Source organism: Taudactylus pleione, unplaced genomic scaffold, assembly GCF_031769625.1.
Source record: "Taudactylus pleione unplaced genomic scaffold, aTauple2 ptg003137l, whole genome shotgun sequence".
In the NCBI taxonomy this organism is placed as follows: Eukaryota; Metazoa; Chordata; class Amphibia; order Anura; family Myobatrachidae; genus Taudactylus; species Taudactylus pleione.
This window is the reverse complement of record NW_028287496.1, coordinates 4,162,953-4,188,233: the sequence shown is the minus strand read 5'-3', so window position 1 is coordinate 4,188,233 and position 25,281 is coordinate 4,162,953. Positions and strand designations below refer to the sequence as shown.

At 45.3% G+C, this 25,281-nt stretch overlaps 1 protein-coding gene across 1 annotated transcript in view; it reads left to right on the top strand.

Moving 5' to 3' along the window:
• LOC148430839 (pancreatic triacylglycerol lipase-like) overlaps positions 1–25,281 on the top strand; it is a 48,603-nt gene that overhangs the window by 12,431 nt on the left and 10,891 nt on the right. The window contains exons 2-7 of the mRNA XM_088466437.1: positions 11,344–11,389; positions 12,563–12,717; positions 13,311–13,419; positions 14,208–14,327; positions 16,603–16,728; positions 16,812–16,930. Coding sequence (XP_088322563.1) covers positions 11,344–11,389; positions 12,563–12,717; positions 13,311–13,419; positions 14,208–14,327; positions 16,603–16,673 — 501 coding nt within the window. The 3' untranslated portion in view covers positions 16,674–16,728; positions 16,812–16,930. The remainder of the gene's footprint in view (positions 1–11,343; positions 11,390–12,562; positions 12,718–13,310; positions 13,420–14,207; positions 14,328–16,602; positions 16,729–16,811; positions 16,931–25,281) is intronic.

Sequence of the window (25,281 nt, the reverse complement as noted above, 5' to 3'; positions counted from 1 at the left end):
AAAAAAAAAAAGATTATTTCTGCGATGTTTTACCATTGTACTCTAGGAGGGGGGCTTGTGGGTCTCCAAGTGACTTACTGAATGCCTTCTCCACCCTGTCCATATCATAATCTGTCTTTAAAGAGCATTTTTAGAGCATTACCTTGTTCCACAAAATCCTCTGTTTGAACAGTTCCTCCTGACTTGTGTGAACTGGCTGAGTGGTACACTATTTAGCTAACTTGGGTGATGGCTACTGTCAGCCCTAATGTAGCTGACATCTTCTTTCTCATAAGTCTTCGTGTGTATCTCGTTATCTCGGATGAAGTTGTCCAGGTCTAAGAATTGGACTCTTTACTGTATTGTGTGATGAACACCAGATTACGGTCGTTGGCATGTATGTGTCAAAAATGTTTGTAATGATGCTTCACTACCTTGCCATATAAAGAGCATGTTATCTATGTAACTTCTCCAGATGATCAAGTTTGCCCCAAGCTCGCTGGAGGACCAGATGTTGTCATCCCAATGACTCATAGAGATCTGCGTAGCTTGGGGCAAACTTGGTCCCCCATTGCTGTTCTGCACTGTTGTAAATAGAATTCGTCCTGAAATCACATGTAATTGTGGGTAAAGATGAACTCTATTCCATGAAGTATGAATCTGGACTGTGTATGTCCTAATTCCGGATCCTGTTCTAAAAAATGTTTTACACTTGACAGGCCCTGGGTGTGGTTGATTATAGCAATTTAAGATTAATACTGGTGTTAGACCGGCTTTAAACTGAAGGGAACCAACCTTTCTACACTCCTAACATCCTGATCTAGACTTGAAGAAAATAACAACATCAACAAAGGTGAATCAACATTCTCCCTGCTACATGAGCCTGCTGACTGCATTGCCTGGACTTTCAACACTGGACTCTGTTTGGTTGCTACAAAAACTTTGCATCACTCTCTACTATTTATGCTGCCTCTGTGCTTAACAGATAATCTTAATGAACACTGTTAATGTCAGCTTACCTCTCTAATAATGAATTTCTACCTTGGCTCTTTTGCCTAGTCTTACATCATCTAGCTACTACCAATGTCTACTCTAATATTCCATTTCGGCTCCCATCAAATCTCCACTTTTTCTATAATCAATAATATATTTTTGTTGTGCTGACACTTTACCTCATCCTTACCATGACCATGTTGTCTTCAACTCCTCCCTTCACTCAGTTTCTAACTAATCTTTTGTTCTGCCCTCTGACTCTACCTCTATCCTTTTCCCCTGGTCTTCTCCACCTCCTCCTATCTCCCCTTCTCTCTCTGCCTTCCTCCCCCTCTTCCCCCCCCCCATTACTCCTTTTTCTTTCTCTTACACCCCCCAAGGATCCTATTACCCCACTGCTAATCTCTCCTCCCTCACTTCTCTCCCTGTCACTTTACCCCACCTCCATCCACATCTCCTTAATTTCCCTCCCTGCCCACCTCCTACAGGTCCCCCCCTAGCACAGGAGCCCGAATGATCCCTACACTCTATTCATCTCACTCTCCCAAAGTAATCTCATCTCCACGCTATACCAACCCTGACAATCTCATTCACATTTCTCTTATCAACTGTCTCTCTATCCTGTGCCCTCTGGAATGCCAGATCAGTCTAACAAAGTGGCCCCCACCCATGACCTTTTCATCTCCAACTCCCTGAATCTCCTTGCCATTACTAGTACCTAGATTTTACCCTCTGACACCACTTCTCCTGCAGCTCTCTCCTATGGGGGTCTCACTTTCTCCCACATGCCCAGGCCTGGGGGTCGCCATGGGGGGTGGTGTTGGGGTCTTTATATCCCCTGGTTACTCATACCAGCTTATACCCTCAGAAGAATCCCTTACATTCTCCACATTTGAAGTTCATGCTATACGCCTCTTCCAACCAGTACACAACTGAGAGTAGCTGTCATCTACCGTCCCCCCGGCCCTCCCTCCAAGTTCCTTGACAACTTTGCTTCCTGGCTGACTCACTTTCTCTCCTCAGACCTTCCCTCTATTATCCTAGGTGACTTCAATATTCCAATTGATATCACCACAGAATCTGCTGCCTCCAAACTACTCCCCCTCACTTCCTCATTTGACCTCTCCCAATGGACCTCCTCACCATCCCATGCAAGTGGGCATTTGCTCGATCTAGTATTCACTCACCATTGTGATATTTGTGCCTACTTCAGTTCCCCATTCCCCCTCTCTGACCATCACCTTCTTTTAACCTATCCCTCTCTCCTTCCCCTCCTCTACCTCCGAGAGCCACCGTCACTAAGCATAACATTGAAGCTATCGATACTGCTTTCTGTTCTTCCCTACTTGACTCTCCCCTACAGTCTTTCTCCTGCACTGAACAAGCTGCTTTCCAATACAATGCCTCCCTTACTTCTGCTCTTGACTCTGTTGCTCCAGTGATCACTACTCACCCTTGCAAATCCACACCTCAACCTTGGCATTATAAATGCACCAGATACCTGCAAAAATGTTCACGAACTGCCGAGCGACAGTGCAGAAGATCACGCTCTCAGGCAGGTTTTCTCCATTTCAAATTCATGCTGTCATCCTACAGTGCTGCCCTTTCTCTCTGTAAACAGTCATATTTCGAGAATCTCATCTCCCAGTCCTCAAATCCCCAGCATCTCTTTTCCACCTTCAACTCCCTCCTAGTCTCCCCTCCTTGCCCTCTGCCACTGACTTTGCTACCTATTTTACATCTAAAATTGATTCCATATGTCAGGGCATTATATCCAACAAGCTCTCCACCTCCTTTCCTGGATCTCCCCTCCCCATCCATTTTACTGACTCTGACATCCTTCTCCCCTGTGACTGGAGTGGAAGTTAAGGCCCATATCCATCCCTCCCCCCCCCCCTACACCTCTTCCCTCGACCCTATCCCCTCCCACCTCCTCTTCTGCCTGCTTCCATCTTGCCCACCTCCTTATCGGCCTTATGTGGTTCTAGGATGGTGTCAAGTGTAAGGATCTTGCTTGCTGACTCTCTTTGACAAACAAAGTCTGAGTTAGAGGAGTTAGCAAGTGAGATCCATACACTTGACACCATCCTAGAACCACATAAGGCCGATAAGGAATATAAGACATTAGAACTGGTTAAACAGAACTTGGATAGAGAGGAAGATTCCATCATTGGGACAAAAAAAATCACAAATTTTCAGGGATAAGTTTGGCATCAAAGGTCCACATAGGGAGAAAGTTGGAAAAACAGAAACCAGTGACAGTGCATAAGAAGGTATTTTCCTTAAGAACATTAATCACTTCAAACAGATACCCATATATAAAAAAATTAACCTTCATGTACCAACAATTCATGACCCGTTTACATACAACCAACAGGGAGTGACAAATTAACATATATTGAATCTTCGTACACATAATGAAGAAGACACAGATGAATTCTCCATACACTCCAAAGATCTAAGTCCCACTACAGATCACTACACAAACAATGTGAGACAATCATTTGAAAGAGGTTGGATAGACTCTCTAGGTACTAGAGATATTCAAATACAGGAGCTCACCCAGAAAATTCCTTCACAAACCAATATTGACACCTCAGAGTCCCTAATTAGTGCAGTACAGGAGGATTTAACATCAGCAAAAAATGGGAGGACAATTTTTTAGAATTAGTGACCCAGATACCGATATTAAAGAGCAGAACACAAATACAACAAAAAAGAAGTTAAATATGGTAGAAGAGTATGTAGGAGGACAAAGGAAACAACAAAAACAAAGAAGCAGGAGACAACCAATAGGGATATTTAACCTGAGCAGTAAGACACTGACACAACCCAAAATCTTTGTACTCAATAAAGGCCTCAAATTGCCACAGATACCAAATTAGACAAATTTTACATGTATCAAGACCTCAAAAATTTCACAAGGAAACTTAGCCTTAAAAAGTATTTCATGGACAAACAGGGATAATGCCCAAAGCCAACACACGAATATAAACATACCAGTTTGAAACCCCAATCTCAATTCAATACCACATACCTAAAAGGACATTATGTACACACCTTTATTAAAGCTGTGATGAATGACATTGACAAAATGAAAACAGAACAGATGCACACTAAGAGCAATTTGACCAGAGCAGAAAGAACAGCACTGATTAGCCTGAAGGACGATACTAACCTAGTCATTAAACCTGCAGACAAGGGGGGAGGGATTGTGGTGCTCCACAAGGAGGATTGCATAAAGGAGGCAACTAGAATCCTTCGGGACATCCACACCTACACCAAACTTAGAGGAGATCTGACCAAACAATACCTTGAATTAAAGAAGCTACTGAAAGAAGTTTTCAACACAGGGGTCCTCAAACAGGAGTTTGATTTCTTAAACACAGCCTACCCAGTAATTCTGGTATTTTATTATCTCCTTAAACTGCACAAAGATGCAATGCAACCACCAGGAAGGCCCATTACATCTGGGATAAACTCATTGACATCAGCACTTTCCCAATAAATAGATTACCTGCAAATTAATGTGAAAAAACAGATCATATTTGAGGGACACCACTCAAGTGCTGAATATACACCAGACCACCAACTGGAATAGCGAGTGCTGGTTAGCAACAAGCAATGTAACATGACTTTATACTATAACCCACCACACCCAGGGCCTGTCAAGTGTAAAACACTTTTTAGAACAGGATCCGGAATTAGGACATGCACAGTCCAGATTCATACTTCATGGAATAGAGTTCATCCTTACCCACAATTACATGTGGTTTCAGGATAAATTCTATTTACAACAGTGCAGAACAGCAATGGGGACCAAGTTTGGTACAAGCTATGTGAGTTTGAGTCATTGGGAGGACAATAACATCTGGTCCTCTAGTGAGCTTGGGGCAAACTTGGTCCTCTGGAGACATTAGATAGATGACATGCTCTTTATATGGCAAGGTAGTGAAGCATCATTACAAACTTTTTTGACACATATAAATGCCAATGACCATAATCTGGTGTTCACCACACAATACAGTAAAGAGTGAGGCCAATTCTTAGACCTGGACATCTTCATCCAAGATAACGAGATACACACGAATACTCATAAAGTAGATATCAACAGCTACATTGGGGCTGACAGTAATAATCACCCAAGTTGGCTAAATTAGTGTACCACTCACCCAGTTCACACGAGTCTGGAGGAACTGTTCAAACAGGATTTTATGGAACAAGGTAACGATCCAAAAAAGCTCTTTAAAGAAAATTTATTATATGGACAGGGTGGAGAAGGCATTCAGTAAGTCACTTGGAGACCCACAAGCCCCTCTCGTAGAGTAAAAAGTTAAAGTTAAAATATCGCAGAATGTGTTGTTTTTTTTTTAATATAACCAACTACACAAAATCGTCTATTAGGAAAATCCTAAATAAATACTGGCCTATACCGCATATGGATGAGAAACTACACAGTTTTACCAACACGACTGGATCTAGTCTTTAAGAAAGCACCAGACTTGGGGAGAAAATTAGTGGTTAACCACATTAAAAACAAACCATATCAAAAGCAATCCACTATAGATAGACAAATGGTGAAATCTGGTTTCTACCATTGTGGACAATGTAAGGCTTGTAAACTACTGAGATACAAAAGTACCGTACCAACACAACAGCAACTGCTCTGAACACCGGAAAGACCTATCAAATTAAGAATACAATCACGTGTGATAGCCGTAACATCATCTGTTTTACAATGCCCTTGTAAATTACAGTATGTAGGGAGGACAACAAGATCCCTGAAAGTGAGGATCAATGAACACATTAATAACATCAGGAAGGCATTTGTCAGACACAGTGTATCAGACCATTTTAGAATTATGCACAATGGCAAACCAGATGGGCTTGAATGTATTGTGTTAGGATCAGTAGAGCCCAACGGGAGGGGGAGATCACTCAAATAGGATCGATTAAAGTAGAAAGCCATTGGATCTTTTAGATGAAGACCCTCCAACCAGAAGGCCTTAATATAGACCCCAAGTTTGCATCCTCTAAACATACTTGAGCCCACGACAATGCAGGTGTTTTAACCAATAGAAGTATCACCAGCGTAAGATCCCAGAGATACTGAAGAATCATGAAAGAATATAACAGAACAACACATACCATAGGTTAACACAGTATCAGGAACTAACCCTGCTATTCTGATCATTGATGCTGAATTCACCTTACACTGTACATACTGTACAAAACAGCACATGATAACTGACAAGGTTACAAGACATGCAAAAACCATGACTACTTTATATCTGTTATTAGTATAACTGTCCAAGTACAAGTGTATAGGTAATATAATACAATGCATCTTACCATGCTAAGTGACAAAGTCTAATTAAGGAAAGATCCTTTAGAACAGGGAACATAAAGTGTACAATAGAGGATTGCAGGACATCGTATTAAGGCTATTAACAGAATCACACCCAAAATGGCCACCCGCATCATGGGGACATTATCTGCATTATTACAACAGTGAAGAGAAGGACAACCAGAGTGCTACAGCCAAATACACTGACATCCTCCTATGACACAATATCTCCGCGTATTGCCTACAGAGCAAGCGCGTGACATCTCTAACACACATATTGAACACCATAAGGCAGAGCGTGCTCTAGCAGATGACGCAGAGCGCTCACACACCGGAAGTAACGGACCGGTGACTTAATGGACCTATTACACAAGGTATTTAAACCCCAGTCTTGGGTCACCACTTCACCTACCCTTGTCCCCACATGGGATGAGACCCGTTGGGACAGCACCATCACTTGTATGACAGACTTTTTAATCTTTACCCTCAGACCATATTGTATGTGTGATCTGCAATTGCATATTTTTAGCCTTCTCTGGCACCACAATTTGCCACAGCAAGGCATGTGGGCAGAGCAATAAATGTATCTTTACCCTTCCACGTACATAGTGTTCTGTTAAGGTTATCATTGGACCTTGTGTCTCCTGCCCCTCACACCCACACAGAGTGCACCTGGTGAACCAGCAAGACGGCGTCGAGTTCTGGGTAAGTCGCACATGTTTACCCACCTTCTGCACAATGGTGTCCATCAGCACCTGATACTGTGGGTTGTTTATGTGAATCCTTGAGGTGGAGTGGCAGTTTTCCGATGCAGATACCAGTTGGAGAGGGGAAGATACATCATCACTACATTAATGCCAATCAGGGCCTCAATTAACTAATACCCATTATAACTCCAATACAAGATTCAGATGAATATGACCGCCTTTTTGCAAACCAGCATCCGTCACCAGGACCGAGGTTATAAGAACACCCACCCTGCAGTTGGTTACAGGTGGTTAACACCAGGACTTTGGCACCAATATTAACACAAATAATCAAATAATTCACAGTAAATTGGCACAGAATTATACACCATATCAGATACACCTATAATATAGACCACAGATTACCACTTTACAATGCTAAAATAGGACCTCAGAGTGCGTACACCATAGCAAAATTTTCATGTAACTGGCATGACTGACTCTCCTTTCTGGGATTCCTCAGGAGGATCCTGCATTGCTACGCCAACTGCTGCCACTGCTCTGAGTCGTTCATCATCCCAGAGAGGAAGTAGGAACACCACTACTTCTTTTACTAAGCAATTGACCCTCCAACAGCCTTAGCAAGGAGGATGAAGTACGACAGCAGTCATCCTGAAGCAAAGCAGATAACTGAGGCCTTGGCTGCTATGTTGGTGTTAGATGTGCGTCCGGTATCCGCCATTAGTGCAGTGGGATTTAGACAGTTGATGGAGGTAGTGTGTCCCCGGTACCAAATCCCATCTAGATTCCACTTCACTAGGCAGGCGATACCGAGACTGTACAGAGACGTCAGAAAAAGTGTCCTCAGTGTCCTAAAAAATGCAGTTGTACCCAATGTCCACTTAACCACGAACATGTGGACAAGTGGAACAGGGCAGACTAGGGACTATATGACTGACAGCCCACTGGGTAGATGTATCACCTTATGCATCAACAGCAGCATCACCAGTAGCCGCATCTCAGAAACGCCAGCTCATTCCAAGGCAGGCTACGCTGTGTATCACTGCCGACAACCTCTTAGAGAAACTGAGGGAAATAATCGCCCAATGGCATACCCCACTTTAGACTCTCCTGGGGAATTTGTGATCTTTGACAATGCCACCAATAATGTGTGGGCATTACATCTGGGCAAATTCCAACACGTCCCATAATAAATTTGGTGGTGCAGAATTTTCTGAAAAATGACAGAGGCATGCAGGAGATGCTGTTGGTGGCCCAAAAACAGTCTGGCCACTTTCGCTATTCAGTGACTGCGTGCCGAAGACTGGAGCGCCATCACCTGAAGCAAGAGGTTGTGATGCGGTGGAACTCAACCCTCTATATGCTTCAGAGGATTGAGGAGCAGCAAAAGGCCATTGAAGCCTATACATCTACCTATGACATAGGCAAAGGAGGGGGGGTTATGCACCTGACTCAAGCACAGCCCTTTGAACTTGCCACACATGAAGTCCGCTCAGACACTGCCAGATTGAGTTAGGTCTTTCACCTCATCAGGCTTTTGCAGAAGCAGCTGTAGAAAGTGAAGGAGGAGTTAAGGTGGAGCGCTTCTACTTGTGGATGAAGCCCTTCATTCGCTTTGCCAGGATTTGAGGGTGGTCATTCTGTTCAAATCAGACCACTACATTTTGGCCACCGTGCTCGATCCCAGGTTTAAAGCCTACATGGTGTCTTTCAGGCTGAAACAAGCCTGCAGAGGTGCAAAGACCTGCTGGTGAAAACAATGTCAGCTGAAGCGGAACGTGAAATGTCAACAGCTCCTTCAATTTCTTCCGCAACTGGAGCTGCCAGGAAACCACATTGGGTATCCTAAACAACCTGCTGGCAGTGATTCAGGGCAGACAGGACCAAGTTCAGACATGTGGTCCGGACTGAAGGACCTGGCAACAATTTCTGACATGTCTACTGTCACTGCATATGACAGAATGGTGGAGGATTACATCAGTGACACCATCTAAGTAGGCATGTCAGACAGTCCGTACATGTACTGGCAGGAAAGACTCAGGCCCCTGTACAAACTGGCTTTATTTTACCTGAGTTGCCCCCCCTCCAGTGTGTACTCCGAAAGAGTGTTTAGTGCAGCCGGGAACCTTGTCAGCGAAAGGTGTAGGAGGTTGCTTCCATAAAATGTGGAGAAGATGATGTTCATCAAAATGAATTATCAATTCTTCCAGGGAGACCAGCTTCCAGAAAGTACAGAGTGACCTGTGGTGGTAAATTCCAGCGGGGATGAATTAATTCTCTGATGTACACAACACTGAAGAGAGTGAGGAATCGGTGGATGAGGATGACATCTTGCTCTCCGTAGAGCCAGTTTGTGCAGGGACAGATTAATTGCCAGCTTGTTTTGTAGGGGCCCAAACGAACCAATCATTTCAGCCACAGTTGTGTGGCAGACCCTGGTGCTGAAATGATTGGTTTGTTAAAGTGTGCATGTCCTGTTTATACAACATGAGGGTGAGTGGGAGGGTCCGAGGACAATTCCATCTTGCACCTTTTTTTTTCTTTTTTTTTTTTTTCTTTGCATTATGTACAGTTTGGGGCCTAGTTTTCAAACTGCCATCCTGTCTGCCACTGCAGTGTCACTCCTAGATGGGCCACGTGTTTGGGCCGCCTACTTGTGTCGCTTAGCAAAGTCATCCAGCTACCTCTGTGCAACCTTTTGGCCTAAAAACAATATTGTGAGGTGTTCAGAATAGACTGGAAATGAGTGGAAATTAATGTTATTGAGGAAAATGGCATAGGAGCAGAAAAACCCACAAAATCTGATTATTTTATTTTTTTATGCTTTTTTTTTTTTTTTCTTCCAATTTCGGGGATCCGGGGCGATCCAAGCACAGCTCAGATCTCCCTGCCTGCCCCAGATCCCTGACCCGAGGCAAAACCTCGTGACCCCTCTGTCGAGTCGTGAGGTTTTATTTTCATTTTCAGCGGGCTTAACGCTGATTGACTGAGAGAGCCGTATGTCACGGCCATATGTCAATCAGCGTTAAGCCCATTGAAAACACTACAAGGAGGAAAAAAAGATTGTGCCCACCGCCAGCACCCACACTGGCAGCATCCCTTGCTGCTGACACCACCGCTGCCGACACTCCTGCACTGCTGCCCAACATACTGAGTACACCGTCAGTGAACCCCACACTGCCGACAATCCCACAGTGAGGACACCGCTAGCACCCCTGCACTGCCGACAGTCAGCAAACCTACACTGAGGACACCGCTGGCACCCACGCTCTGCCGGCACCCTGCATTTAGAACACCCCTGCAATGATGACACTGCTGTCACCCCCACTCTGCTGACACCGCTGGTACCCTTCACTGAGAACACTGCCAGCACTGCCATTCCATGTACTGAGGACACCAACAGCAACCCACGCATTGCTGACAGTCAGCAAACCTGCAATAAGGACATTGCTGACACCCCCACACTACCGACATCACCGGCACCCTTCACTGAGGGCACTGCCATTCCATGTACTGAGGACACTGTCAGCAACCCCGCTCTGCCGACACTGCTGTCACAGTATGTGCACTATTGGTGCATCCAACCCACACTGTATAATACACTGTATCCGTGTTGGAAATTAGAACTGAACTGCCACATGTTAGTGCCACTCACTGTCACTTAGCTTAGTCAGCCAGCTAGCTGGATGCAACCTTTTGGCATTAACTAAATTAAGCAAATAATATTGTGAGGTGGTCAAAATTGATTGGAAATGACTGGAAATAAATTATATTGAGGTTAATTATACTGTAGGAACAGAACAGGCCCATTTTATGTCATTTTAGCTGTTTTTATGATATTTTTCAAAGAAATTATCCAGAACCTAAACCCGATAACAAAACGCCAAGTAAAGAAATCCAGAAACAGATCCAAAACCAGGGGAGTTCCAGATCCAAAACAAAGACGTGAGGGTCTGCGCACATCTCTACCCAGAACCCAAAACACTGAAGGGTAGTTTTGGCAAAACCAATCCAGATCCAAAACCAAAACACAATGTGTCAGGTGCACACCTAGTATGATGTGTTATGTATGTGACAGCTCAGAGTCTCCTCTGTCTCTATATGGTCTGTGATATAATCAGACTACACTGTATGATGTGTTATGTATGTGACAGCTCAGTCTCCTCTGTCTCTATATGGTCTGTGATATAATCAGATTACACTGTATGATGTGTTATGTATGTGACAGCTCAGAGTCTCCTCTGTCTCTATATGGTCTGTGATATAATCAGATTACACTGTATGATGTGATGTATACGGTCTCTGTTCTCTCTGCAGATGTTTGGGCTGTTATTACTCATCTCTGTAACTTTGGCTGTGAGAGGTAAGAGATTTCTGCGTCTATAAGCACTGGGCAGGGGTCTGTCCTACATTCCTTTCCCAGTAATTGGGAGATGGTGGTCAGCACCTTTGCCATATAGCATCTGTATAAAAGATTAATGAGTTAAGTTCTCGCTGTAATTAAGGTTATTAGTAATGGTCATTTTATGTGACCTATGACTTATGTATATCTTCTCTATAATGTTTCCTGGAGAATAATACTAATACTGAGACATTGGCAGAATTGTACTACATGTAGCAGATGACAGAGCCAAGATGGAGTGTAGTATTAGCAACATCTGAGCAGAGGGAACAGTCACCCACTAATGTGTATATATCACGCCCTGATTTGTGCCGCTTACATGGTAGTGTGCAATACTCTACCACAGTGGTTATAGCAAGGTGGTGCATGGCTTATCCCGATTACACATGAAGTAATGGCGGCCGGTATGGCTGGCTGACCAGTGGCAGTTACACTCCGTTAGACTGCAGATGCTGGGGTTCTTGTTTGCCAGTATTTTGCCTTAGGGTGAACCATGTTTCTAATGTTTTGACTGGGTTAAACTGTAATTTGATGGAGCCTCTGCTGTGTCCTGGCAATTCTTAGAAATTGCCAGTATCATGATGCTGATCCTTCTAACCTACAGTACAAGCCAGGGCTATCTTCTGGAAAAATAGGTTCAGGAACTGTGGGTGGAGCTATAGAAAAACAATGCAAGATAGAGAGATAGATGGATATATATATATATATATATATATATATATAATTTATTTAGAAAAGAAGGGACTTTAAAATAAAACTTGTATTATGGAAAATACATGTTGGCCCAGGACATTACATCATGGTTAATGAGAGGTTCAGAAACTGAGTTCCTGCTGAAAAATAGCACTGGTACCACCTACGCCAGCCTGTTTATAATGTCTCTTGGTATCTGCAATGTACCTCTATCCCAATGGCTGTCGGAGTACAAAGTGCCACACTTGTTGTTCTGCAGCCTGTACGTGGAATGAGATGGTTCCTCTTCCACTAAAGCCCCTTGAAATGGGCTGGCCAGGCAGTGACACCCCCCTGCTCATTATACTCACTGCCTATAATAGATCACTAACATGATGTGGTAAAAGGTATTGCAGAAACTGCTTGATGTACTGTGTATCACCACTAACCTTCTCTGCCCAGCTGATGAGGTGTGCTACAAACGCCTGGGATGCTTCACTAATGATCCTCCCTATTCCGGCACGCTGGAGAGGTCCATCAGCCGCCTGCCATGGCTGGCGGAGGTGATTGGCACTCGCTTCCTGCTCTTCACTAGAGAAAATCCCAACTACTTTGAAGTAAGTTGTCCAGTAAATCATAAGCCGTCTCCCAGTAATGACCATCCCCCTCTTCTAGGCCCTTATTGTGTCTGATCTCCCCCCCCCCCCCCCCCTCCAGTGTCACATGTTGCACCTGGCAAACCCCTTAATAGTCTCAGAGGCTAAATAAAGGGATTATTGATGGAACACAACAGCATATGGAGGCTCTGGTTCTGTCTCTTACTAGCAACACGTGGCGTGGGCTTTATTGAACACTAAATGGGACCTGTACATGTGGAGGGTTGGGTACAGGATGCCGTGGTCATAATACAGATGGCAGCATCCCGACCCATGTAGGTAAGTGTCATAACTCGACCGTCAGGACTGTAACTGCTTCCCAATGTGGAAGCTGCCCTTGCTGGGTAGGGGGTGAGAGCATGCTCCATATATAGAGTTCTGTTACTATTGCTGGTACTGGCCAATTGGAGCTACTCAACTAGCTAGAACCCTTAAGCTACATACACACGTAAAGATTCTGTCGAACCATCCAACTTGTTGATTGGTTGGAATGAAAATCTGGTAATGTATGGCTCTGACCAGCACCTGTCATGCTTATGTTTCTTTTTATTTAGGATCGTCTTGACTACCGTCTGTCTAACATACACCTAATCGGGCACAGTCTGGGGGCGCACGCTTCTGGGGAAGCTGGAAAGAGACGACCAGGAATTGCAAGAATCACAGGTGACCTTGGTATAGATCATTATATAGATGTTGGAGCAACCCACTTAATTTGAGGCTTAATGCTGCCCAAGTTAGTGCCCAGTCCTGGCAGCATGTGGTGTTATTACATTGGTTGTATTGGGCATGGACAGTCGCATAACTGTATGCCAGCCAGAATCTCTCTGCAAATAGACTACTGTCAGGAGTACTGGGGGCAACTGTAATGCTATCTTCTGAATATTGGGTACACGTATATATACTGAGTTGTAGGGTTCTAGAATCCCTTTAGAATACATGTGTAACACCTGTAATAAGTTTCCAAACTTGCAAGGTTGTATAAATCATCGGGATGTAGTTTTTCCTTCCCATTTTGCCTATATCCACTCTTATTATAATGCAGTATTGGATAGTCTGACACCTACTTCTTCTCACTGTAATCCCCAGTCACTCATGAGCTGACTCACTGACCTATGATCTGTATGTTCATAGTTGTGTGCACACGGAGTCCTGGGGGTGTCCGGCACACCCTAATGCTGGCCACTAACTTCATGCTTGTCAGCAAAATATAAATGACACCGGCATAATATGGGTCAGTGAGGTGATGGTGTAGGAAGTATTGATGTGGATATGAAAGGGGGGAGATTGGGGGAATTTGGCTAGCACCAGGCCTCTTTGACATGAAAATAGAGCGATTTCCCTGGACACACCCCATAATGTGCTGTGCATGCCTGTGTGATGTGTAGGCTGATACAGTAATGGATAAACTGCTCAGGGTGACTGACTTTATGCTTGGTGGAACTTTCCTACAGGACTGGATCCGACTGGACTCTATTTTAAAGATACCCCTCCCCAGGTGCGGCTGAACCCTACAGATGCTGACTTTGTTGACGCCATTCACACCGACGGATGTTCCATCTACCTTCATTTTGGTATAACCGCAATGTTCTATATTGGCACATGTAACACGGGAAGCAATCGGGAAGCCGACTGCCTAAATACAGGCAGTCAGCTTCCCGACTGTCTTATGCCGGCATGGGTGAAATGCCGGGCGTCTAGTTGTAGACGCCCGCATTTCCCCAACGCTGGGAGACCGGCGCCCGGCATCACGATCGTAGTGATGCCGGGCGCCGCGGGGGGGGAGGGATTGGTTTAGGGCCCTGGGGACTTGGGGTTAGGCAGCGGGGAAGTTGGGGTTAAGCACCCCTAAGGAGGGTTAGGGGGGTTAGGTTAGTGTATACTTACCTATCCACGATCGGGATTTCCAGCGCTGTCGGGCTACCGCTGCTTCTAACTCTGCTCCAGTTGGGCTGCCGCTGACTGGAATCGAACCGCCGGCCGCATACACATTCCAGTAACACAACTCCCAATATGTAACTGATACAGAACCGGGTCTTCAAATGGCTTTTTTTTTTTCCAACTTGTTCAAAACTGTACAATGAGATTTGTTTCTTGGATGCATTAAGGTAATGGGGCCATTAGAAAGTGGGAGAGATACTATAGATTATAAAATATACATATCCTATTTGCAGCTAGGCGTGTTCAATTCCAAGCACACTAGCCCCCCGCCCCACTCAGTATTGTGGGTCTCCCAAGTGACAAGTTGCCCTAATCCCCCCCTCTTCCCTCAATATTTTGTTTTTCATTTTTAAAAACACCCCTTAAGAATAAGGCAAATGCAACAATGTAAGGAGACGGCTGTCACTTTGGAGATGTAGCAACAAATTTGATTCTAGACCTTTTGTAGAATTATGGGCAGAATCTGGTTGCTATGGACAAGCCCTGATCTGACCATTTTTAGAAAGTTTGATAAATATTCCCATTGACGTCTGAACATGAAATAAATAAACACTAGAGATGTGGTGGGAAGTATTTAAAGGTTAAATGTGCTAACACTTTAAACTGTTATTGTCTCAGGGTTACCGCACTACATGGGGATCCCCACCTGTATTAGTCTCTAATTTCCAGTATCTGCAGCAGTCCCACAGTACAGCGTCCCGTAGGATTCTATAAGGGGCTGCATTGTCCCTGAATGTAACTTTCTGGAGCTTGTGTCCATTAGCCAATGCTATCAGTAGATGCCATTGGCTATAGAAACCTATGGACACTTTGTGACAATCATGAGGGGGATCCTAAGGAACCCTTCGTTACGGGTCCCTTACATGGGCTGATGGACGTGCATTTCAACAATTGGGTCAGGAACCTAGAATACAAGTAATTGCTGGGACAGTTGTGCTTTGCAGACCAGTCCCAGCAAGAAGAGGATAATACTGTACATGTCGGCAGACTATCCTGGAGGCGAGCATGCAAAGGTGTTCTAAATGCAATCCTCAATGCATCTCTCCCTTCTCTGTATCTTCAAGTGTTTGATTGCACAAGTCAGTGAAAGAATGAGGCAAAGGGGAATAAAAGCCAAAGCCCCATTTTTCACTGGTATACTGGTAGCTGTGATGATGGGTTGGAGGGGAACTTGGGTTTCAAGTGCAGGTGAATGAATGATGGAGGCAGTAAAGGAGCTGTACAGCTCATGGCCTCCTGTGGGACTCTTACTATTGTGGACTAATGTTAAATACATGCAGAGAATACATCAATAAATGGAAGTGTGGCTACTTTCTTAGAAATGCTGTATTGTCACCTAGAGATGAGCAAATGGCTCACAGCTGTCCTGCACCGTACTCTGCCAGACTCACTACATGGCTTGCTGGTGTCTTTGGCCTACAGTTCTGCCCCAGCCATGCCACACTGCAGAGTATTTCCATGCATTGTCCATCATTCTATAGATTAATTGTAAAGATCCCTTTTGTGGACTAAGTAGTGTTGAAGCCAAAGCAGACCTGGGCTGTTTAGTCTCAAAACTGTATTCTAAAGTCGTTCATCCATCCTTCTAGGAATAACCCACAGTAACAGACCGCCCTATGCTGCTAGTTCAGGGGTAGGCAACACTTTCTAATGTTACATGCCCAAAGTATCTGGAGTCTCACCATTATGCCATATACAAACCTTTACAAAAGTAGCAGTGGTTATAATGGTGACTAAAATGTCAGTGGCTGCCCATGCTTGGTGCAGAGAGATGTAGTATGAGGGTAGAAGCAGTGCAGCACATACTGGCAGAGGGACTGACCTTACAGGTGCCACTCACCACATCCTGTAGTGTCAGGGGTTGCCTGTTCCTGCACTAACTATTATTTTTTGTTCTTTTTAATGAAGGTCTTGGAGGCTTTGGCATGTTGGAGCCAGCTGGTCATCTAGACTTCTATCCAAATGGAGGAGAACACTAGCCTGGATGTGACCGAATGCATATTAAGCATGGAGACATTGATCATCTGATTTATGGTACAGACTTCAGTCACTGTATTGGTGGCTGGTGATCTCGCAGGTGACAAGCGTTCTGATTGGCTGTCTGCTCTACTTTTCAGGAATTGAGGATAAGGTGCTGTGTAACCATGGAAGGAGCCACCAGCTTTTCACACACAGTATTGTCAGTCCTGGTGGGTTCATCAGTTACCCAGGTTCTTCGTACAGCGCTTTTCAGGATGTAAGTGGCGACATCACTATTAGGAAATGTCCACATACAGGGGTGGAAGAACTACAAATGAGCTGGTATAATGCACAATTTTAGAATGGTGAATATGTAATTGTTAGACTCTGGCTTCTTTAAGTTTGCAATGTGTACCCTTAACACAGATTGTGGGGGACATGTACTAAGCCTTGGACATAAAGTACCAACCAATCAGCTCCTAACTGTCATTTAATGCAGCCTGTAATATGACAAGCGCTGATTGGTTAGTACTTGGCACATCTCCCCCAGTATGTTGTCTGACAGGTATGCAGTCGGGAAGCCGGCGGACTGAATCCCGACAGCCGGCTTCCCGACTGCTTAATCCCAGTGAGGGTTAAATGACAGGCGTCTAAATCTAGACGCCTGTCATTTTACCGACGCCGGGAGACCAGTGCCCGGCATCCCGATTGAAGGGTTGCTGAGCGCGGATAGCTGTGGGAGGGGAGGGTTAGGTTTAGGGTTCCCGGGGGGGGACTTAGGATTAGGCTCCCCCACCCCCCGGGGGGGGTTAAGGTTAGGCTAGGGGGAGGGATGGTTAGGCTAGGGGGAGGGAGGGTTTGGCTAGGGGGAGGGAGGGTTTGTGGCAGGAAAGGGCGGGTTAGGTTTAGGCACTGGGGGAAGGTTAGGCACCCCTAAAGGAGGGTTAGGGTAGGGAATTAAGGGCCTGATTCAGACCCACTCGCGAGCGGCTGTCCGCTCGCAAGTGGGTCGATGGTCTGCACTGAGCATGTGCCTGATGGAGGGAGCTCCGTCGTGCGCATGCACCAGACGCGACGAGCGAAGGACTTTCCTTCGCTCGTTGTGTCTAATCAAAGGGGGCGTGCTGTCGATGTTGATTGACAGCACGCCCCCTTTGGTGGGCGTGCCGGGGGTGTGCCTCCCTGATGGGGGTGTTCCCAAGGGAACGCCTACCGTCAGAAGCCGGCCCACTGACATCACTAGTGATGTCAGTGGGAGTGATTTTGGCTCTGATAGAGCCAAAATCACTTCGGGCCTTGCGGTTGAAAACCTCAACCGCAGGCTCCGGGTCGCAGTGGCGATGGTCACGACCATCGCGGCCATCAAACTGCACGCTCGTATAGGCTGTCCAGGAGGACGCTCCATGATTATGGAGGGCGGCCCTCATTCAGAGCGTGCGCTCTGCTCAGAGCGTACGGCTCTGAATGAGGGCCTAAGTTAGTCAATACTTACCTTAGGGACGATCAGGATTTTCACCCATGTTGGGTAGCTGCTGTCGGGATTCCAACCAATCATACCGATTCCGTCTGACATTAGCCCAGTAGAGAAATCTTCATATATACCAGTGTAAGGAATTACTGAATGGACAGATTATTGCCTTTTATGGCATGGTAGCTCCTATATACTCCCCTATGTGGTCTGTGTATATACTGACTCCACCTCCTCACAAAACTGCATCAAATATGGAATTATAGGCAGATCCTATGATGCTAGGTGTCAGCTGTGTGTGATGGAGGTTAGTCCTAATCACACATGCCTACAAGTTGGTAGGTATACAGCAGATGTAAACAAGTTTAGTCCACACAACTTCAAATCAGTAGGTTTTATTGAATATAATAGGATACAGATAAAAGAAAAAGCAGTCAATATTAGGTATCAATCTCTATTGGGCTAAGTACTGTACAGCCATACAGCACTGTGATGCTCCAGTAACAGGCTTGGGTACATGCAGACCGTTCTATAGAGCCAAATAAACCTTGCACCTGCAGTGTAGATGGCATGACTTTAATTCTGGTTACTGACGTGTGATGTTATTGAGTCAAGCAGTTTATGAATTGCTTTAAGCATTTAACCATGTCAACAAGTCCACATGTTTGGTAACTTAACCAGGGATTTGTTTATTAACCAGTAGAAACACCTGGTTAAGCAGAATGTATGGGGGGGTTAATGATTGGTATATTGCACCTGTACACAGTGGTGGCAGCAGGATGTATTATGGGGTATGCAACAGTGGCAGCTTCCTTTTTTATAGGGGGCACATACTTCACTGTGGACTGGAGAATGCATGGAGACCTGTGCAGTAGTGCACTTAGCCAAGTTAGGTTGTGCTAGTCCTTGGTCCTAGTACCCAGATGAAGAGGAAACTGAGCAGAGTGCTCTCCTCGAACCAAAATTATAATATGGTTCAAGTTTATTCCTTTGTTTATGCAAGTCAATGGGGGCTACAGCACAACAAGCAGATATTTAAGTTTCCACTAAAGAGGGTATTGACAACTGTATCTAGATTTAAAAACCTTTGCTACATGAGAGGTAAACTATCTCCATTCTCTGGAAGCTGAGCAGGCATTTGATGGGGTTGTTTGGTCTATCATGGGCATTACCCTACAGGCTTTTGGATTCCACAGTAATTAGATATATTTTTGAAACCTAAAATCAGTTAACAGAAGGCCTAAGGTCCCCCAACCCCCCAGATCTTCTATATGTGCAGCAAAGACTGGGTAAACATAAGGCTCAATCTACATGACTACTTGGCCTACACAGCTTGAGTTAGATTGCTAGCAAACTCACACCTATTGTGCGAGCTGATGGCGGAGCAGATGGTAATGGTTTCCTCTCACCATACACAATCTTCTGGTGTCACATGGAACACCGGCCCTGATTCAGAGCCAGACGCTCTGACAGAGCACTCGCTCTGAATCAGGGCCGTCCTGTGACCACCCACAGCTATAGCGAGCGGCCAAAATGATGGTTGCAATAGTCAAGACCATCGTAACCATCAGGCTTGCGACGAGACCCTTGTGGTAGGGTCTCGTCTGCCGCAAGCCCTGGAGTGCTTTTGGCTCTATCAGAGCCAAAAGCACTCCCACTGACATCACTAGTGATGTCAGTGGAGCCGGCCCCAGACGATAGGCGTTCCCATGGGAATGCCTCAGTCTGGGCAGCCACACCCCCGGTACGCCCACCAAAGGGGGCGTGCTGTCAATCACCATCGACAGCATGCCCACTTTGGTGCGAGACCCATAACGACTGCTTGGCCATCGTTATTCGGGTCTCGCGCATGCACACGACGGAGCCGCCTCTGATGTGCACTTGGCCAACATCGACCCACTTGCGAGCGCTCAGCGCTTGCGAGAGGGCCTGAATCAGGCCCACAGGCCTAACATGACTTCTCTACCTTCTAATTTAGTTGTTTGTTTAAAAAAAAATGGGATTGTTTCAAAGTGTATTACATTAACTAGTCCAAAGCTTGCTCCCCATGGCTACTTCCCTTTAGCATATAACCCCCACATCTGACTCCTATTGTCTAAAAAAAAAAAAAAAAAACTTTTCATAACAATAATGACCTTACTACTAGTCAGAGCTCACTACACCCTGCTAGAGGCCTGTCTATTGGCACTTACTTTGAGTGTACTTGTCTCATTATGCAGCCTAGCAATCTCTAACTCCTCAAAGTTGACTGGCCTAGAAGAGACATGGGGAAGACCCACATCCAGATGAGAGAGGGCAGAATTGTTGCTGCTAGTCCTCAATTTGTGTCAGTCAGGGAAAATGATAAGACACTGTAGGGCTGTGTAAGTGATACCTGGTGCCCACCCATTTACAAGCTATATCTAGACCTTCGGTGAGTGAAGGGATTCCAGGGGGAGGGCACCATGGCCCACACGGGGATCTGGCTACAAACCCTGACATGGCACCTACAGTAGTTCACCAATTAATCCCTATCATGGTCTCCTGCCTATTTCAGGGTTTTCATACTTCCTCTTGATTAAAAACTGCAGATGTAATGTGAGGACCCCAGGTTTATGCGTGTTATTTTTGCCCTCTTGACCATTCACCACCTTGAGAAAAGCAGAAGGGTTATAGCTCTCTCTTGCACAGTTCCCCAGGTCCTTTATGAATCCCTTTAGATCGCACAGAAAATTACACAATAGCAAAGGTATAACGATACCTTTTATTTTACACATACTCTACTTCTACATGTAAAATCAGCAGCTACAACTATATACAGCAATGCCAGTAATATTAGCTACACCTTGGGGAACCCAGGCACATGTCCCTATAGCAGAGTTACCTTTAGTGTTAGAAAGGTGGACAGCTACTGGGTCCGGCTTACCCGCCTGGGCTGGGGACACCACACTTCTCTGGGAAATGGTTTCTCCATCCCTGGCTTGCAGTTCCTGGCCACTTGGCCTGATGGTCCTCTGCTGGTTGGCAGGATCTCCCGACTCCTTTGCCCAGCAAGGGTCCTGCCACTCAGGTTAGGTCCTCCACTCCACCCAGGTCTCGGGTCAGAACTCCCTGCATAAAACCTAAGTTTGCTATTTCCACCATAAGGTAACACCCCTGAGCCCTGCTATTGGGTGATTTGAATCCTCTGTACAGTTTAGTGATGGTCTTACCTCACTCCAGAGGTGAGGATTCCGGTGCCAAGCTGTCTGACACAGGACCTTTTTGGACAAAGACCACTCCATCACATTGACAAGGGGATTCAGCATTTCAAGGCAATAAAGCCAGTCACTGTTAACCCCTCACAGTCATTTGTGATGTCACATGCCATTCAGCTGGCTATAGCACGTCATCTCCGGCTATATAAGGATTAATCGCGAGCATCGTGTACCATCGGAACTGGTCATAGAGCTAAAGGTTGACCATACCCTCTCAAGTTCTACGATCATTTCAGTGTAAAACCTCCCAGGTCACGTGTGCCATGACACTACTTTGTAATTTATGCACTCCCATTAAACGCCGTTCGCATAATTAGGCATGCCTGCGTTCGGATCTCCACACCCCCGTTTTCAAGCACCTTCCCCTGTTACCACCCACAAACGCCGCAATCTGTCACTCAAGCTACCGACCTGGCGGTGTTCAAGGAGAGAGAAATTTCTGATCGTAGCCGCTAGTTTGCGCACGCGCATTGCGAACTGTACGCATGCGCAGTAAAGCGAACATCGGCTGCGTACGACCGTGCGGCCGCTTCGACCGACTGAATGAGGTCCTATTTCCCGCCATGGGAATGACATAGTACACACAGTAACACAACATGGTCAGACTCCTTGATATAAGGTCCTATTAATGTCCAATACACATGAAAGCAGAAACTGGCTGTAAAAAGTATACCATTTTGGGACGGGCTGAATAGCAGGGTTGTAAGACGCTGGGATGGGGGGGTACTTAGGCTGTCACACACCACCCCTACTTTTTCCAGCCGGTGCTTGTAAGTGTCCCTAACATTATTCTACCCAGTTGGTAGAGATCACACCTGGTCCCCCTGGGTCGAACAGTTGCTGGCTCAATTTGCTATCTGAGCCCACAGGCCCTTTCTCTGGATCTGGGGGAGCTCTGCTCAGCAGTTCAGTTTTTACAACTCCCTCCAGAGTCCCCGGCAGTGGGTTTAATCACCCTCCTCAGTGGGGTGCAACCCACCTCAGAGATATAGAGGCAGCCGTGGATGACTATGGCAGACGTGTATTATAAGCACTAAGTGTAAATTATATAACCACAGTTAAAAAACAGTTGAATAAACATTGAACAACATCTACGACAAGGTAATTACAATATCATTCCTTACCAGTAGTTTGTGTGTTGTATATTTGAATGTATTGAGAAATTTATCAAAAACTTCTATTAATGATCTCACTCCATGGAATCATCTCTAAGACTACTACATCCTTTACTCTCCCTGCAGCTCATCCTTCTGTACATATTGCTGCCTCATTACTTTTCTCTCCTCTTACAACCACACATGAGCTTTCAAATGATCTATACCAGTGATTCTCAAACGCAGTCCTCAGGACCTCACACAGTTGACTTTTTGCAGGTCACCCAGCAGGTACCACAGGTGTATTCATTAGTCACTGACACGTTTTTAAAATATCCACAGGTGCAGCTAACAGTTTCACTAGTAATTATGTGAGGAGACCTGCAAAACATGCACTGTTTGGGGTCCTGAGGACCGAGTTTGAGAACCTGTGATCTATACACATTGACATTAACATCCACAACCTCTCACCATAAAAATAATTCAGACAAATCCCACAAATATATTTATATCTCTCTCCTGTTGCTTCTATTAGCTGGTGACATAGCACCAAATCCAGGCCCAACCCACAACAAGCTATAAATCCAGCTAACCTCATAAACATTGCGTGCCTCCCTTCACCCTCCAAGTCACCAAAAATGTGCCTTTATAGAATACAAGCTCTGTCTGCAACAAACTAACATCCATCCATGACCTCTTTATTTCATCTAACCTCAACCTTCTGGCAATATCAGAAACATGGCTCCCACAATCGGACACTGGGCTCTATTTATTAATATTTTTACTGTGAATGCAAATTCAGTCAATAATATCACACTTCAATATGCGGATTGTAGTAAATAGAGCCCACTGTCTCCCCTGCTGCACTTCCACATGGTGACCTACACTTCTCACACACCTCCAGGCCTGGTAATTGTAAAGGAGGTGGGGTAGGAATATTACTCTCCCAATCTTTCACATAAACAGTTCTTCCACAGGTACCATCACTCATTTACATCATTTGAAGTACATTGTATCAGGACTTTCACCCCTTTCTCTCTGCAAGTTGATGCTATCTATCGCCCACCTGGGCCACCCCAACAATTTCTGGAACATTTTTCAGCCTGGCTCCCTCACTTCTTATCCTCAGACGTCTCCACCATCGTTATGGGTGATTTCAATATCCCCATTGACAGTCCACAATCTCCTCATGCCTCCAAACTACTCTCTCTAACCTCCTCTCTTGGCCTCTCCCAATGGACTTGTTCTTGTATTTACCAGACTATGCTCCATTTCTGATTTCACGAACGCTCCTTTCCTTCTCTCACATCACACCCTTATCCCCTGCACTCTCCTCCATTACATCACCCTCATTGTCACTAACGCTCCTTTCCCTCTCTCACATCACATCCTTATCCCCTGCACTCTCTCCTCCATTACATCACCCTCATTGTCACTAACGCTCCTTTCCCTCTCTCACATCATACCCTTATCCCCTGCACGCTCTCCTCCATTACATCACCCTCAGTGTCACTAATGCTCCTTTCCCTCTCACATCACACCCTTATCCCCTGCACTCTCTCCTCCATTACATCACCCTCAGTGTCACTAATGCTCATTTCCCTCTCTCACATCACATCCTTATCCCCTGCACTCTCTCCTCCATTACATCACCCTCATTGTGACACTAAGGCTCCATTTCCTCTCTCACATCACACCCTTATCCCCTGCACCCTCTCCTCCATTACATCACCCTCATTGTCACTAACGCTCCTTTCCCTCTCTCACATCACACCCTTATCCCCTGCACGCTCTCCTCCATTACATAACCCTCAGTGTCACTAACGCTCCTTTCCCTCTCTCACATCACACCCTTATCCCCTGCACGCTCTCCTCCATTACATCACCCTCAGTGTCACTAATGCTCCTTTCCCTCTCACATCACACCCTTATCCCCTGCACGTTCTCCTCCATTACATCACCCTCAGTGTCAGTGAAATCAACCAAACCTCCTCCTAAAACCCGCAGAAATATTGATGTTATTAACTTTCAACAACTATCGTCCTCTCTACAACAACAACTCTCTCCAATTTCTACATTCACTTCTGTGACTGCTGCATCACACCTAAACCAGATTCTACAAAAAGCCCTCAATGAAGTAGCTCCAGCTACCCATCACACACCACGTAGACTTAAATGTCAACCGTGGCATTCTAACTTAACAAGGCTTCTTCAAAAACACTCATATAAAGTAGAACGTCAGTGGCGAAAGTCTTGTACTCCATGTGACTTCCTCACATATAAGACTATCTACAACTCTTATCATACTGCCCTGGACACTGCCAAACAAACATATTTCCAATCTCTAATCTCTGCTCAAGCCTCTAATCCCAAGCGACTTTTTAATACATTTAAACTGCTTCTTACCCCTCCCTCACCCAAGCAACCTGCTACTATCTGTGCATATGATCTTGCTTCCTATTTTAAGGACAAGATTGATAATATCCGAAATGAAATAGTAGGCTCTTCCTCAGCTAGTGACCTGCTCAATTCCCTACCTGAACCCTCTGGCACATTCTCTTCATTTGACCTCACAAACGAAAATGAAGTATCTACACTCTTCTCATCCTCCTACTCTATTACCTCTCCTCTAGATCCTATACCCTCACAAATCAGTAATGCTCTGTCTCCTGCGCTCATCCCAACCCTAACAAAAATCTAATCTTTTTCTCTACTGACATCTTTCCATCACTGTACAAGCACGCAGTGATCACTCATAGTGTACAAGCACGCAGTGATCACTCATAGTGTACAAGCACGCAGTGATCACTCATAGTGTACAAGCACGCAG